This window comes from Artibeus jamaicensis, unplaced genomic scaffold (assembly GCF_021234435.1).
Source record: "Artibeus jamaicensis isolate MK-2021 breed Jamaican fruit bat unplaced genomic scaffold, CSHL_Jam_final contig_780, whole genome shotgun sequence".
Classification (NCBI taxonomy): domain Eukaryota; kingdom Metazoa; phylum Chordata; class Mammalia; order Chiroptera; family Phyllostomidae; genus Artibeus; species Artibeus jamaicensis.
In genome coordinates, this window is record NW_026521967.1 from 160,858 (window position 1) to 175,292 (window position 14,435).

Genomic DNA, 14,435 nt, shown 5'->3' on the forward strand with positions numbered 1-14,435 from the left:
TTTTTTTCCCTTTGTAAACGTGCGTGACACTTGCATTTCATTGTCCTACAGCCACGAAGTTTTAGAGCTGAAAGGAGCCGGCCCTCCGGAGGGCGGAGCATGGCCAGAGACCCGCACTCCCGGCAGGGAAGCACCTCGGCCAGAGCCCTTTCCCCCCCCCCCCCCCCCCCCCCGGCCCCGCCTCCCGGCCACACCGCGCCGTCCCCCTGGATGAATGAAATGAAAGTGTGCGGCCACCTACCCACACACCTTGGCAGAGGTGCGCTCCACACTCGGCGGCCCCCACCCAGGCACGTGAGCTTGGTGGCGCCTTCTAAGCGGTACCCCGGGAAGCAGGAGAACGTCAGCGCGTCCCCGACTCCGAAGTGAAAACCGATCCTGCGGCTGAAGGCGGGGACGCCGGGGTCGTCGCAGGGCTCCAGGTCGTACTCTGAGACAGAGGGAGAGAGAGCAGGTGCGTGGGTCGGGGCGACACAGAACATTATTTGGCAGGACAAAAAGACGCTGTGGTTAACGAGGACCCGGTACATGGACACTCTCTGCAAACCCTGCCGGCACCGCGAGGCGAGTGGTCTTTCTCCGCACCCTGAGTCTCGCCTGTCCAGCAGCGTGGGTGTTGGGACCGTGCCCACAGGTGTGCGGTAAAAGGAAACAACCCTTTCAAAGCCGTCACTTCCACTGTGGGAAATTATTTACTCTTTCCGACGTCTACAGTCGGCTGCTGCCCTCCTCTCTGAGTGGCGCCGAGTCACTGGGACACACAGCACGAAATCTCAGCGGCAGCAAAGGCACCGCCGGGGAACCGTCCTGGCCCCAACTAGTTAGGTTTGGAAATCACTTTGTCACTGTGCGTCTGCAATAGAGTAAAGCCCAGACTCTTCTCGGTTGTGTGTGTTCACACTTTTTTCACCCTGAAGGTGAAGCGCAAGTGTCGGCCTCCAGGGACAGCAGGCGTGAAGGTGGCCCCCGACAAAGCTGACGACCAGGACAAGGTAGTGGTGCCTTAACGCCACCTACGGCTCACTGGGAACCCGCAAAGTGACGCTTGTGGGTGCCGCGCAGACGCCTTCCTGCTCCACAGGTGCTCAGCCTCCTCCTCCCCCTGACAACCAGTGCCCATCACCTGTCGCCCCCCACGCCCCCCCTACGCCCACGCACGGCACACAGACCCACCCGCACAGCACTGGTACTGTGGGACATGGCGGGAGAGCCCGGCGTACCCGAAAACGTGATGTTGAAGCCCTCGTAGGAAATGGAGAAGTCGGAAATGAAGCGGAGCTGGGCGGTGAAGTTGCCGAACAGACCTGCCTTGATGGAGTGGGGCAGCACCGAGCCCGTGAGCCGGGCCACAGGCTCCGAGAAGCTGCCGTCCTCCGTGACCAGGAGGTAGTCGTGGGAGCTCTCCAGGTGGAAGGTGTGGAACATCATCTGAACCCCTGGGAAACGGGGGAGGGGGACAGAGAGAGAAAATTGAGAGCCAGACAGAGGGGGAGAGGAAGCCAGATGCCCAGGGGTCACTTCTTCTGGGCTCCGAGACATCCGTCTTGAATCAGAATTTGTTCTCAACATGTAAACCTAACCCTGAAGTTTAAAAATGAAGATACAGACAATGGGGGGGGGGGTTTTAGGAATGAAAGGAATAAGCAGAATGAACAGCAAAAATGAATAAATGTTGAAGAATATATAAGTGTAAAGTCAGACGTAAGCTTAGATGTAGATGCAGATACAGATGGAGATACAGACACAGATGTAGATACAGATAGAGATACAGTTACAGACACACTGTAGATGCAGATGGAGATGCAGATAGAGATACAGTTACAGACACACAGATACAGATGCAGATGGAGATACAGATGCAGATGGAGATACAGATGCAGATGGAGATGCAGATAGAGATACAGTTACAGACACACTGTAGATGCAGATGCAGATGGAGATGGAGATGTGGATAGAGATACAGTTACAGACACACAGATACAAAAGGAGGTACAGGTGCAGATGAAGATGCAGATGGAGATGCAGATGCAGATGCAGATGCAGATGGAGAAGACAGAGACGCGATGGGAGGCAGGCAGAGATGTGGGGGTGAAACGGGGAAGGAGGTGGACCACAGACTGCCCGCAGACACGGTCACTGGGCCCTGAGGAGGAGCGGAGACAGGACAGCGGGGCGGCTCTCCTGTTTACAGTGAGCACGTGACCTCAGAAGGCCTTCGCCCGGGCACCCTGAGCATCAGCCTACGCACCGGGGGGAAGACACCTTTGGAGCTCCGGTCTGCGGGCCCCAGGCCGCTGTGCCCCTGTTAACCATGGACACAGAGTACTGCCTCTCCATTCCCGGAGCCAAATCAACGGCATTCATTATGAATAGCTTCTTTGGGGTACAAACACTGGTATTTATGATGACCAAATCTTGGTGAATCATAATTTCTTCCTTTTTACTCTTAATTTCCTTCAAGGCCACAATCTTCTTAACATGCATTCACAAAGGCATAATGTAACTCGGTACATGAAACAAATGTATCAGTTGAGCATCAAGCAGAGCCCAGGTCTAAGTGGGAAGCACAGTCTGCACAGCATTCGTGTGATCAAAATTCCAAATGACTTTGTGACAAACCGCACATTCAGACAAACAAACGAACAAAGACCCATTCCTAAACTGAAAGTTCACAAACTACATTTCCTGTACAAACAGGACACGTCTCTGGTCTGCCCTGTGCACGTCCGTAAAGTGCGTGAACGTCACCCGCTCCGTGAGCCTTTACTGGATTCTGTGAATGGACGTGACGTACCACGAGCCGTGATCCTGGAAAACATGCCGCGCAAAGAGGCCTCCTAGATCGGCCGCGGAAACTGGAAGTTCGCTGGTTTCTTCTTATTTCCTCCCGTGTAACCGAGAGTCACACCTTATACAGTCCTTGCCCCTTTCCTCACCAATTATACCTGCTTTTCAACTCCCATTCACACGGGCACAAAGCCAGGTCAGCTGATAACCAGAGAGCAAGGCGAGACATCGACCTTCGCTCGTAGCACTGACCATTTAAAGACCACCCGTCGCCTACAATCTCATACAAACAAACGGTAACAGATACACCACAACACACGCGATGAGATTTGTTATCTTGCTCATTCGCACACGGACGCCTCTCCCCCTTCTGCGTCTCTGTCTTGTTAATCACGCTGCGTGTGCGACATCGGCATTGAGTTCTTACCTTTTCCGTGGGACACTTCAATGGTCCAGGTGCAGTTGAGTGAGTTTGGGTAAAAGTCCGGGAACCCTGGAGACAGGACCGTCCCACTCTTCCCCTGGATGTAGCCTCCACACAGGGCTTAAATAGTAAGAGAATATTATTAGAGTGGTTGGTTCACGAGGACGGCTAGAACAAGACGCACTTCAAGGGGCATTTAATTGGCCCGGCTACTCGATGAGAATGGGATGGGGGGTTGGTGGACAGGAAGGAGTCAGGACCCTGGACAGGGACCTGCGCAGTGGAGGCTGCAGGCGGGGGTCAGGCCTGGCCAGGGGTTTGAGGGCGGAGCCAGGAGGGCTTCCTCATTTGAGCCCTGTGAGCACCATGTGCCAAAGGAGGACCTGGGGTGGTTGGGAGGTTTTAAGCCTGAGTGTGAGTGACTGAGGGTGAAGGAAGGTTCTGGGACCAGTTGGTCTGTGATGGATCCGTGAGACTCGATGCCGACCAGCATCCACGTGGAGATGCTGGCCTGTGCACTGGGTGTGCAAGTCTGCGCTCCGCGGGACGGGTCTGAAGGAGGGATGAGACGGGGCAGACCTGGTGCGGTGAGTGAGGGCGTGGACGCCAGACCGGACCAGGAGGCTGCAGTGTGGGCAGCTCAGGGCTGAGGTCAGGGGCAGCAGGACGGGCTACGCGGGCCCGGCGGAGGTTGCGGGCGGCAGGTCCTGGACCCGAGGAAAACCGGCGCCCAGGACGTGGAGTCTGAGTGCTCCCTACCGCGCCTCGCACGCTGCCTCCACAAGTGCCGTGTGCCCGGCTGCGTGTGCAACTCAGCTCTGAATGTTCCGGGGGTTGGGGGGGCAGAGCTGAAAGGCAGCCCGTGAGAGTTCACTGCTCCATTCTAAACCCGCGCTCTCCGTATCAGGAAACCTCCGCGGGAGGGGTTTCCAATGTTAAACAGCCGCGGGTCTGTGACGCACGCACCTCGCCAACCAGCAATCCCCCTCGGCTGCGTGGCACCGCCTCCCAGGACACCTCTGCCCGCCACGCCAGTTAAGTACGTGCGCGTCCCCGCGGGGCGCCGCCTACCGTCGCAGCTGGGCAGCGCGCGGTTCCACTGGTGGCTCCTCTCGCAGACCAGCGGCTCGTCATCGCTGAGCGTGTAGCCGGGGTCGCAGCTGAAGGTCACCGCGGACCCGATGCCGAAGCTGCTGCCGTGCCGCCGCCCATTCACGGGGATCCCTGGGTCGAGGCAGGAGTCCGACTCCAGGGTCACACCTACAAGCCCAGAGAGAAGGTGCCACGTCAGGATCTGCCTGGGTCTCAGGGAAAGAAGATCTGAGCCGCGACACATGGGAAACGTTCGCAGACGTCATCGGTCCTGGAACAGGACGCCGGTGGCTACAACAATGTATCCGTGCATAAAATATATCCTGCAGTTTGACTGCGGTCTCGTAGAGAAAGGTCTCTGTATACATTGTTACGCTGTTTACCAGGTGATACCTAGTAGCGCAGACTTGGAGATCTGTTTACCTCTGAATTTCACTTCATTTAAAAATCAAACGAGACCCAGTGAATGAAGTCGAAGTCCTGTCTCAGTTTCTCTCTCCATCTCTTCCCCTCTCCCCATTTTTTAAATATTTTATGTCCCAGCTAGTTCTCGGGATCATGTGGTGCAGAGCTACCTGCACGCGGGGACTGAGCCCGTTGTCCTGAGCGCACCGAGCACCGGGTTGGAGGCACACGGGACGTGGTGCACAGGGGGCCTTGGGGACAGATGCACAGGGGACCGGGTGCATGAGAACGGACGCACAGGGGTGGAGGGCGGTGAGGCGCACGGGACGCACGGGGCGCAGGGGTCTGGGCCGGACCGCACTCACTCTCATAGCGGATGAGGAAGCCCACACTGGCCCGGCTGCTGTCCGTGGTGAAGAGCAGGCGCAGGGAGTTCCCAGTGCTGAGGAGAAACTGCGGGGCCTGCGTGCCGTGGTACTCGCCGATCAGCGGGGACGAGCTGGCTGGCCCGTCCCTCACCTCCAGGGTGTCGTAGTTGACTTCCGTCTGGAACCTGCACGCGTGGGCATCGGTCAGAAAAGCGGCAAAGCGCAACTTTCAGACACCCCCGCAACAGCTGTGTCCATTGGTGACACACCTGTGCACAGCAATGCAGAAAAGGTAAGTACAGTTCTGTGTACTCAGGTAAACTTGGACACCCGGCATACTTAAGAACAGCACTTTTTCTTCAAGTCAGGTCATGCCCCGCACCCCTCCTTCTTACTGAGTGCCTTGTCTGTAACATCAGAGACACTAAACGGGGCCGGGACCACAGTAGCCTTCGTACACAAGTAAGGTATTCTGGCAGCTCTGTGTGGTGGCCGGGGGTGGGGCAGGACTTGGGGGGCTGACGGCCTGTGGGTCACGGGAGTGGGCACCTGAAGCTAGTATCCTGCTGTATGTCTGCTGTAATTGTGAAATAGAAAGTGATTTCCAAAGCCAGAAGAACGGCTAGATCGATAAGCAACAGTGGAAATCGATCATTTTCACGGTCGCCTGTGGAGCAGGGTGAGGGTCGCCCTGAAACAGTCAGGGCGGCAGGAACCGCTCCAGTTCGGGAGGCGGCGGCCCAGTTCTCTGCACGCCCCTCGGGGAGGTCAGTCCGCACCCCGGACGCTGCTGGAAAGGGCGCAGGTCTCGGGGAGACCGAGCCGAGGGCCGCTTCAGCGACCAGGCGCTGCTTTCAAGACTGGAGAGGGGAGAGCGGCTTCCAGAAACATGTCTTCTGGATTAACGTGTCTTCCGAGGAGGACTCTGCCCCTCTGGAAAGTGGGGGTGGGATGTTCACACACAGTTGCCCCTACTCAGGTCCCCCCAGACGCCACAGACGTGCCGCACGTTCCAGCCGCTGAGATAACTGCTAACGACGCACCCAGCGGGGCTCGCGGAGCTGGCCTGGTTCCAGGGCCCCACCGGGCCCCAGGGAGCCTGGAACTCATGCGGGGCCTCCTTCGCTGAGAGGAAAACCCCACAGCCCACCTCTGCTGCACTCCGTCCGCGTGTGCGTGGGGAGGAGGAGGAGGGCGTGGGCCGGCTCAGCTGAACGAAGACTGGAAACCGGCTCACCGGTCAGCCCTGGGTTTCTCCTCATGCAAACACATGACCAAGTGTCCTTCCAACTGACCTAGGAGGGCCCCGCCCCCAATCCTCCCTAAGAAGTTCAGACAACACAGGCACCATGTGGGGGCGGGGGCAGAGGCCTGGATGAGCCCGCAGCTGGGCCCTTGAATCGGGCAGTCTCATCCTTCACTGGTTCAATGCCATCGGAAACCCTGTGGTCTCTCAGTTACCTGAATCCAAATTCCAAAAGTTGGATAAGCACAGAATAAATCCCATTGGAAGTATCTGCACCGAGTTTTCACACCGTTCCTGAAGGACGGCGGGGGTGCGTGGAGTGCAGGGTAATGTCTCCCCAAGGGGTGAGGGGTGTGCAAGGGCCCACCGTCCAACACACACGCACACCAGAGTGTGCTTCCGCCTGGGAGGCCATCCTGCGGAGGTTGCTATCATCCCACCCAAATAAACGGCGGCATAAATCATAACTTCAAACACGGAGAACAGCTGAGAGATGATGCGACTCCCGCTCAAAGCCTTCTTTGTGGGGTTACCGTCAGTTGTGAAAAAATGGGTGAAAAACAGTAATTTGCTTTGTCTGCTTTGGGGACATCGCGGTGTTCTGAACACAAAAACCCAGGACTGGCAGAGTCAAGGAGAGGTCGTTCATTGCTGGGGAGACGCCCCTTAAAGATTAACACCCCACACGATGCCTCCTTAGATTTTAAAACCCAGGATTCGTCCCAAACATTTTTGCTTTCTAATCTTCCACTGATCTCATCGTTGAGACAAGAGGTAAACTGTTTTGTTGTGAAACGTTCGGAAAGCATGATTTTTTTTTAGGCTGTTAAACACACGGTCGAGCAGCTATGCCAGCCGGCACACCAGCCGGCACTCATCCACGGGTGAGTTATCTATCTCACCCACGGATGACTAACAGGCCTTCAATCTGTCACGGCAGCTTCGGTGACTAAAGCCGCCTCCAGGTACCAGCAGCCGCCACGGGAAGAGAAGAGCTGTTTTCCGTGCTTCCCAGAGCTGCTTATTCCAAAGGAGGAGCCCTGTGTAGCTGAACAGCAGAGTGCGTTCCACCTGCAGGTCCCAAACGCGAGGGCCAGCAGCCACGGGAGCCGGGTGGTGGCGGCCTGGTACCTGCCGTGCTGCGAGCCACTGGGGACTTAGAGGCTGAAGCTCAAGAACAGGACTTTTCAGGCGAGTGCCTGTTCTATTGACATAAACTCCTTTGGGAAAACCAATACAGAACCATCACATTCTGAAGTTTCCAGAACCATGTAGATAAAAACATTCAGCACGCATTGGTCATTAGGTCCAAATTAAGCAAGAAAAGAAAGGTTTTTCCCTTACCTATCAAATGTTATCTTGATGGAGTGCCCCGGTTTGGCCTCGACGATCCATTCACAGTTTAGAGAGTCTTTGTAGTACCCTGGCCACCCGGGAGGCATGATGACGCCGCTGGACGCTGTCAGATGTCCGCCGCACGGGGCTGAAAGGGGAAGAGGGGTCAGCGAGGTGGGGACTCGTGGTCCAGCACGGGCAGCGTCCCGGGCTACCGTCTCCAAGGACTGAAGCACAGCCTAGTCCCAAGTGCACTCAACTCACTGAGTCTGTGTGAAGCCTGTGACTACATGTTTCATATTTAAGGAACTATCCAAAGATGCTGTATGAGAAAGACGTACAGCAAATACAGATTTTAAAAATTTTTTGATGCATAAGCCATTTCTGAATCTGCATGATGAGTATTTTCTAAAAGTCTTGTTTCCCACATAAATACAGAAACAGAAACACACTTCCTTTAGGAAGCTTCCACGGTTTTTGAGTTGTCCTGTCTCCTGGAATGTGCCTGAGCTGTCACACACAGTTTTTTATTAATGTCTTGACCTTTACACCTCACTTTGCAACTTAGTATCCTTCAGGTCCTGTGTCCCTTTATCCTGCTGAAACAGACACATTGATTAATCTCTATGTTGCACATCAACCTAATTACATCCTAAAGTTTCAAGTGATGATGTCAGGAGCCTGGGCCAGGGGGAATATCACCGCTGCTGACCCTGACTGGCCACAGCCGGGTCTCACACCCCCCTCCCCCGGGGCAGGCAGAGAAGCCCTGCAGGGCGGAGGCCCCGCCTCGGAGCGGCTGGTGAACAGCTTGGAGACCAGATGCAGACTCGGGAGTGAGGTCTACCCAGAGCTCCCTTCCCCAGGTTCACCGGCCACTTGCATAGACATGCAACCCAGCACTGCCCTCCTACGATAAACCCTCCTTGATCACAGGTGCTTCTTCTATGGCTTTGTTTGTGATGCAAATAATTGGCTTGGAAATATCGTATCGACCCTGGCTTTATAAAATATTATGTAGGACTCAGTCCACCGTTTCCGTTTTTGGGGGCGAGCTCCGGAGGCCACACCCCCCTGTGCCCCACGGACAGGGGAGCGGCTTGGGCAGCCCTCTGGTGCCCGCGTCCCTCTCAGTCCTTAACCGCCCATCTGGCCTCTCTACAGGGCTTTGCTCGTGCACAGTTCGCACTTTTAATTTTAGTAATTTACGCTTCACTAGGAAATCACCAGTGTCCTTGCTGTTCGCAGATTTGTTGACACGCAGTTCGCGATGCGTTCGTGTGCAGCTGGTTTCCCTGGTCCCTCGTGACCTGAGGACTTGGAGTCGGGCCGCAGAACCCGAGGGGGTCCGTGGCAGGACGAGGACAGAGACGCCGTCCGCCCACGCAGGTTTCCCCCATCACGGGTGGGCCCCCAGGAAACTCCGCCGGAATAAATACACATCCTGGGTTTCAGCATCTGCTTTACTGTGAGGCTCTCACTTTTTCCATAAAGTCATTGTCAGTGACAGTGGGTTCCATTATTTTATGAACTTGCTGTTGTCATGGTCGTCTCCATCTTTTCTTTGGCTAAATTCTTACACCTCTGTTTTCTCCTGGTTTCTGTGTGAGAATCGTAGGGGGTTTGTCTAGCTTATTAATATTAACAGAGAGCTCGCTGGTGCTGTTTCTCACGCTGATTCTTCTCACCGTAATATTCTAATTTAGTTTCCGCCTCCGTGTCCTACTCCGGGGCGTGTCCCTCCGGCATAGACTCTGCGGCGGGCTGTTCTCTGCATCAGGGGCTCCGATCGGGGCGTCTGCTCAGCGGGCATCACAGTGTCCCCCTGCGCCATCCACCTGCCCTCTCTCGATCACCTGTGCCCAGTGACATCAACTTTAAAAATCATTCACTATTAACTCGCCCTTTGCACTGAGGATTTTCTCACGATCAGCCCGCAGCTGAGTTTGTATTGAACTTCAGCTAAAGGCTTCTTCCAGACGAGGAGAGGACGGCTTCTTCAGGTGACACTGTGCTTTCTCGCTGTCTCTGACGCTGTACGAACTGTCACCTGCCACTCGCGTGTGTCCTGTCCTTTCTCTGACTGTGCGGAGGGGCACAGGTGTGCCCCAAGCTCACAGGCACGGCAGGCGTGTGTGGCAGGTGGGCACCCCCAGCTCGGCGAGACCTGCGGCCAGAGCCGCAGGCTCCTAGGATTGTCTATTCCTGCTTCCAGGTCGGCGGCCACGGGCTCGGCTGGAGGAGGGGCAAGTGCGGTAAAGCCGGCAGTGGGGCCGTGTCTCAGCGCCGGGGAGAAGGTGTTTGCTCACTCACAAGGACCCAGCCATTTATAAACGTCACTAAAATGCAAAACGCAGAAGCCACGCATTTAAAATAGATGGTAAAGTGGATCAAATAAAAATTCATCCCGTTTTCTTGCCCTTCAACTGATGCATTTCCCACCCCTGGGGGTGCTCTCCGTCCACCGGATTGTGACAAATCACAAAAGGGTGGGGACCACCTTTTGGTAGTTTGCGCAGAGTCAGCCAGCGCTGACTGGAAGCAGTGCTAGTCCTTAGGATGATGACGGGAACTTCGGGGAAGCGCTGGGCCCGACAGGTGGCCGCCCCCCGAGGAACTCGCTCTACCGCCCTGGTCAGCGGGCGAGGGCTCCGCCTTCCCCGTGAGACCCCGGGTCTCGGGGGGGCGGGCCGTCCTCCCAGGGAGGAGGGGGCCTCCGCCGCAGGGCCCGTCTGCCACGTGGTTCCGGTCGATGCGTCCATGACAGAAGAGACACTGACTGATGTGACTCTTCTGTCACGACCGAGTGACGACCGAGGAAATGCAAGTAAACGTGGGGTGGAAATCACCCGTAAACGCGATGGACACTTTCGGGTGGGCCTCTCTCCTCATTTTCTGAAAAACCGTGTGTGTGCGAATTTCCAAAACACCGTATCACAACGCGTGTGGTCCCATCACCCGGGCTTCCGCGTGGAAACGTGTAACGAGCGTCTCAGAGGTGCAGTCCCTGTGAAGGACGTGTGTTATATCCCGTTGACGAATGTGACCGATTCTCTGTGGTTTAAAACGTAGTTCTTTCCAGCGTCAGCCGGAATACGTACTTACTGGACAGGACATTCTTGGACAAAAGCCTTTTCACGGCTGCTTGACTATGTCCTTACATTACGGATCCTGGAGTACAATTTACAGCTTAAAAGGTAAGAAAAAATTAAGACCTCGATGTACATCCCCCCCCCCCGCCGTGACTTCTCTGCAGCTCCAGCAATAACACACCTGCTCCTTTGTGGGTACCTGTGCCCACGCGGTGGACAAAAATCAGTGTTCCAGCTTTGGCTTAAAACCCGTGTGTCCTGTTACGGATGCGGCACGTGCTTACCCACTTGCCCCTGTGCAGACGCCTCATCAGCTGCCCCGAATTTGGTAAATGTCCACAGTGGGGGCTGCTGTGCGTGGGGGGCAGGGGGCCTGCGGGGAGTGTCTGTGCCACCCCCGGGAACTGCTCCGCACGGGCACTCTTAACCATCTGAACGTCTGGGGCGTTTGCTGGAGACACTTTTTTTTTAAAGCTTTTCTCCACTCTGCGTTTGGACCGTCCTCATGGGGAAGGCGTGAGTCTGTATCCTAGTGAACGTGTTTTACTGGAGTCAACACTAGAGGCAATACCTATCCTCCCCGCTGGTGTTTTTGCTGTGTTGTGTAATTTTCTGACGTAGGGAACCAGCCTGAAAGGCCCAGCAGCAACTTAGGCGTTGCCGGTGCCGGCGCCGTTAGGGAGGACTCGGCGGTTCCCTGGAAACCGAGTCACTCCTGTGGGTTGTCCCCCCACTCACATTTTGTGCCCCCTGCGATCCTGTTTTGAACCTCCGATCCCAAACCTCAGAACATGGTGTAATTTGGAAGTAAGGCTGATGCAGATGCAATGACCTTATATAAGGTCCTCATTTAAGGCGACATTGGCCCCATCCAATATGCCTGTGTCCTTAGAAGGAGGGGAAGTCGGGCACAGATGCGCCCGCAGGGAGAAAGGGACTGTGCAGGCGGCCAGCAGGCGGCCAGCAGCCGCGAGTGCCCAGGGTGCTGTCTCCCCGGAGCCACTGAAGGACCCGTACGCCCAGCCCCCAGGCCTGGGAGACCATGACCTCCACCATCTGGGCCCCGGTTTGCGCACTTAGTGGGGCTGCCCTGGGGAAGCGGCGCCTCTGGGGGTTGGCTCACGTGAGGGGGACTCGGGACGCACCTTCGCAGCGGGGCACGGCGGAGCTCCAGACCACGTTCCCGTCCTGCAGCATGCACGAGATGGACTCGGAGCCCTGGGTCTTCACGAAGCCGTCGTCACAGTGGAAGGAGACCGAGCTCCCCAGCAGGAACCGGTCCCCAAAGCGCTGCCCGTTGATGGGGATGCCGGGGTCGTGGCACTCGTTCTGGCCAAACGCTGGAAAGGAAAAGGGGAACATGCAGCCAAGTGTTGCATCTGTGCGTCCGGAACGGACACACAACTACAGACGCAGAACTACGGGTAATGCTGCCTGGTCCTAGGTCTCGGTCACGTAGTCACTGACAAGGAAACACTATACACACACACACACATACATATATAGTTTCTCATATATACATATATGTGTGTGTAAATATATGTATGAGAGAGAGAGACGGAGACACGGATGTGACTGTATCTGTGTGTCTGACAGGCTGACTGTGCTCCTCAGATCTCAGTTCAGACGCATCGTGGCCAGACTCCTGGTTCTTGCGTTGATGTCCTTCCTGTGGGCAGTTTCCTCGGACGGTCGGAGGAGCCTGACCACCTTTATAGCTGGAGGAAGGTCAAGGCCACTCCCGGGAGCTGCCGTCACACTAAGGGAGGCACCGTGCCTCAGAGAGGTCGGCAGTCTGTCAATTATAGCTCATGGGTGACGTTATAATGTTGCTCAATTCCCTCAATGATGCATCTAAGTGGATGTTCTTAAATACGATCAGTGTTGCAAATGAGGAACCGGAGTTCGAGAAAAGTGCGCTGTCTTGTCCCAGTCACTGGGCGTATGTGAGACACGCACTGGTGAACTCGGGCCGGGCCCGGCCCCCTGCCTCCATCCTTGCTCCTGCACTGCGGTTGGGTGGTTGGTTCGCCTGTTCTTGCAAAGAGGTACGTAGGTGGTGAGTGAATAGATGGATGGTTAGGTGGGTGGGTGGGTGGACGGACAGATTGGAGGAAGGAGGAAGGAAGGAAGGAAGGAAGGAAGGAGGAAGGAGGAAGGAGGAAGGAAGGAAGGAGGAAGGAAGGAAGGAGGAAGGAAGGAAGGAAGGAAGGCCAGAAAGACAGAAAACGCCTGTGAGACCCGGTCCTTACTACAGGAGTGACTGACGTGCTGACCTGAACAGAGTGGTGTATTTTTAGGTCATCAGGCTAACGACACACAACCCAGCTACCGTCACCCCGTTAATTACGATCACGCCTCTGAGCATCGGCCTCCACCTCCAGCCGCCGCTCCCACGGGGGCGGGGCACGCAGGGCGCTGGGGCGCACTCACTGGTGTAGGTGATGTTGAAGCCGCGGCCGGTGGTGGAGTGGTCGGACTGGAACTCCAGGCGGACCACGTGGCCGCTGCTGGCTAGCTGGGAGGGCACCTCGTTGCCCGAGAAGGTGCCGAGGACGGTCACGTCGGAGCCGCTGTCGTCCTTGACCGCGAGGAAGTCGAACTGGGGCTCCACGTCGAAGTCGTTGAAGATGAGGTGGACCCTGCTGCCCGGCTCCGAGATGATCAGCCACACGCAGTTCATGTTGTTCCCGTACTCCTCGGGGTAGTTCGGGGACAGGATGATGCCCGAGGACGCGGTGAAGTTGAAGAAGCAGGAAACTGCGGGGACACAGGCAGGTGTCTCGCGCCCATTCCCAGATCTGGGACCCGGTGCCCGGCGCGGATGGATCGCGGGGCACTTGGGCGGGGAAACCGTCCCGACCTGGGCGGGCCAGTCGGCTCTTCCACTGGCTAACCACGGACCACGCCTGTTCTCTCGCCCCATCAGCTGTAACTGGAAATTTCCACCACGTGTGGCACAAAGCAGAGCCTGCAGGGACCCTGCCCAGGCTTGATCGGAACCTGGTCCCGTCCCGGGACTGAGACTGGTGGGGAAGAGAGACACTTCCGCCACACGTGCCTGCCTCCGGGAGGTCAGTGTGAAAAGCTCTCTGTGTCCCAGAGCGACTTCCAGAGAAGAGCCGCGGCTGGAGTCGGTCTCCTCCGACAGCAGCACGGTGCACCTCCCGGGCGGGCGCCGGGGGCGAGCTGTTCGCTTTCTTTATTAGCTACAGTGTAACTGCCGGTGAGTGATGCCTTGGAACGTCAGACCACGTTCGGGTGGGCACTATGAAGTCTTCTGGAAAATTTACCTTTAGGAATGTGCTCTTAAAATCATGTATATACAGACACAAATACATGTATATGGATATACTCATACACATATTTTTTTCTTTTTTGTAGAAAATACCTGTTGGGTTTACTTCTAGGGAGTGGTTTTGCTTCGTACCCCACACCACTTCATGCGTACCTCCTGACCGCTGCTGTGTTTGGTCACAAAACCCCCTGTTTGTAAACGGCCCCGAAGCCCTTCCCTGCCGGTCGCACACTTTGCTCTGAGGACGCAGCAGTTGCTGACACGCCCCCACGGGGGTCCGCCCAGGCGCCCCATGGCTGTTGCCCCTCAGGTGCCTCTCAGGGCCCACAGCCGGTGCGGCACTGGCGCCTCTGAGAGCCGCCTCCCCCCAGACCCCTGCCAGGCCCCC

At 56.4% G+C, this 14,435-nt stretch overlaps 1 protein-coding gene across 1 annotated transcript in view; it reads right to left on the reverse strand.

Moving 5' to 3' along the window:
- Positions 1–14,435, reverse strand: part of CSMD1 (CUB and Sushi multiple domains 1) — a 731,453-nt gene that overhangs the window by 154,465 nt on the left and 562,553 nt on the right. Inside the window, 8 exon segments of the mRNA XM_053672625.1 lie at positions 242–430; positions 1,221–1,436; positions 3,215–3,331; positions 4,283–4,471; positions 5,074–5,261; positions 7,667–7,805; positions 11,895–12,089; positions 13,183–13,509. Of these exon segments, the coding sequence (XP_053528600.1) occupies positions 242–430; positions 1,221–1,436; positions 3,215–3,331; positions 4,283–4,471; positions 5,074–5,261; positions 7,667–7,805; positions 11,895–12,089; positions 13,183–13,509 (1,560 nt within the window).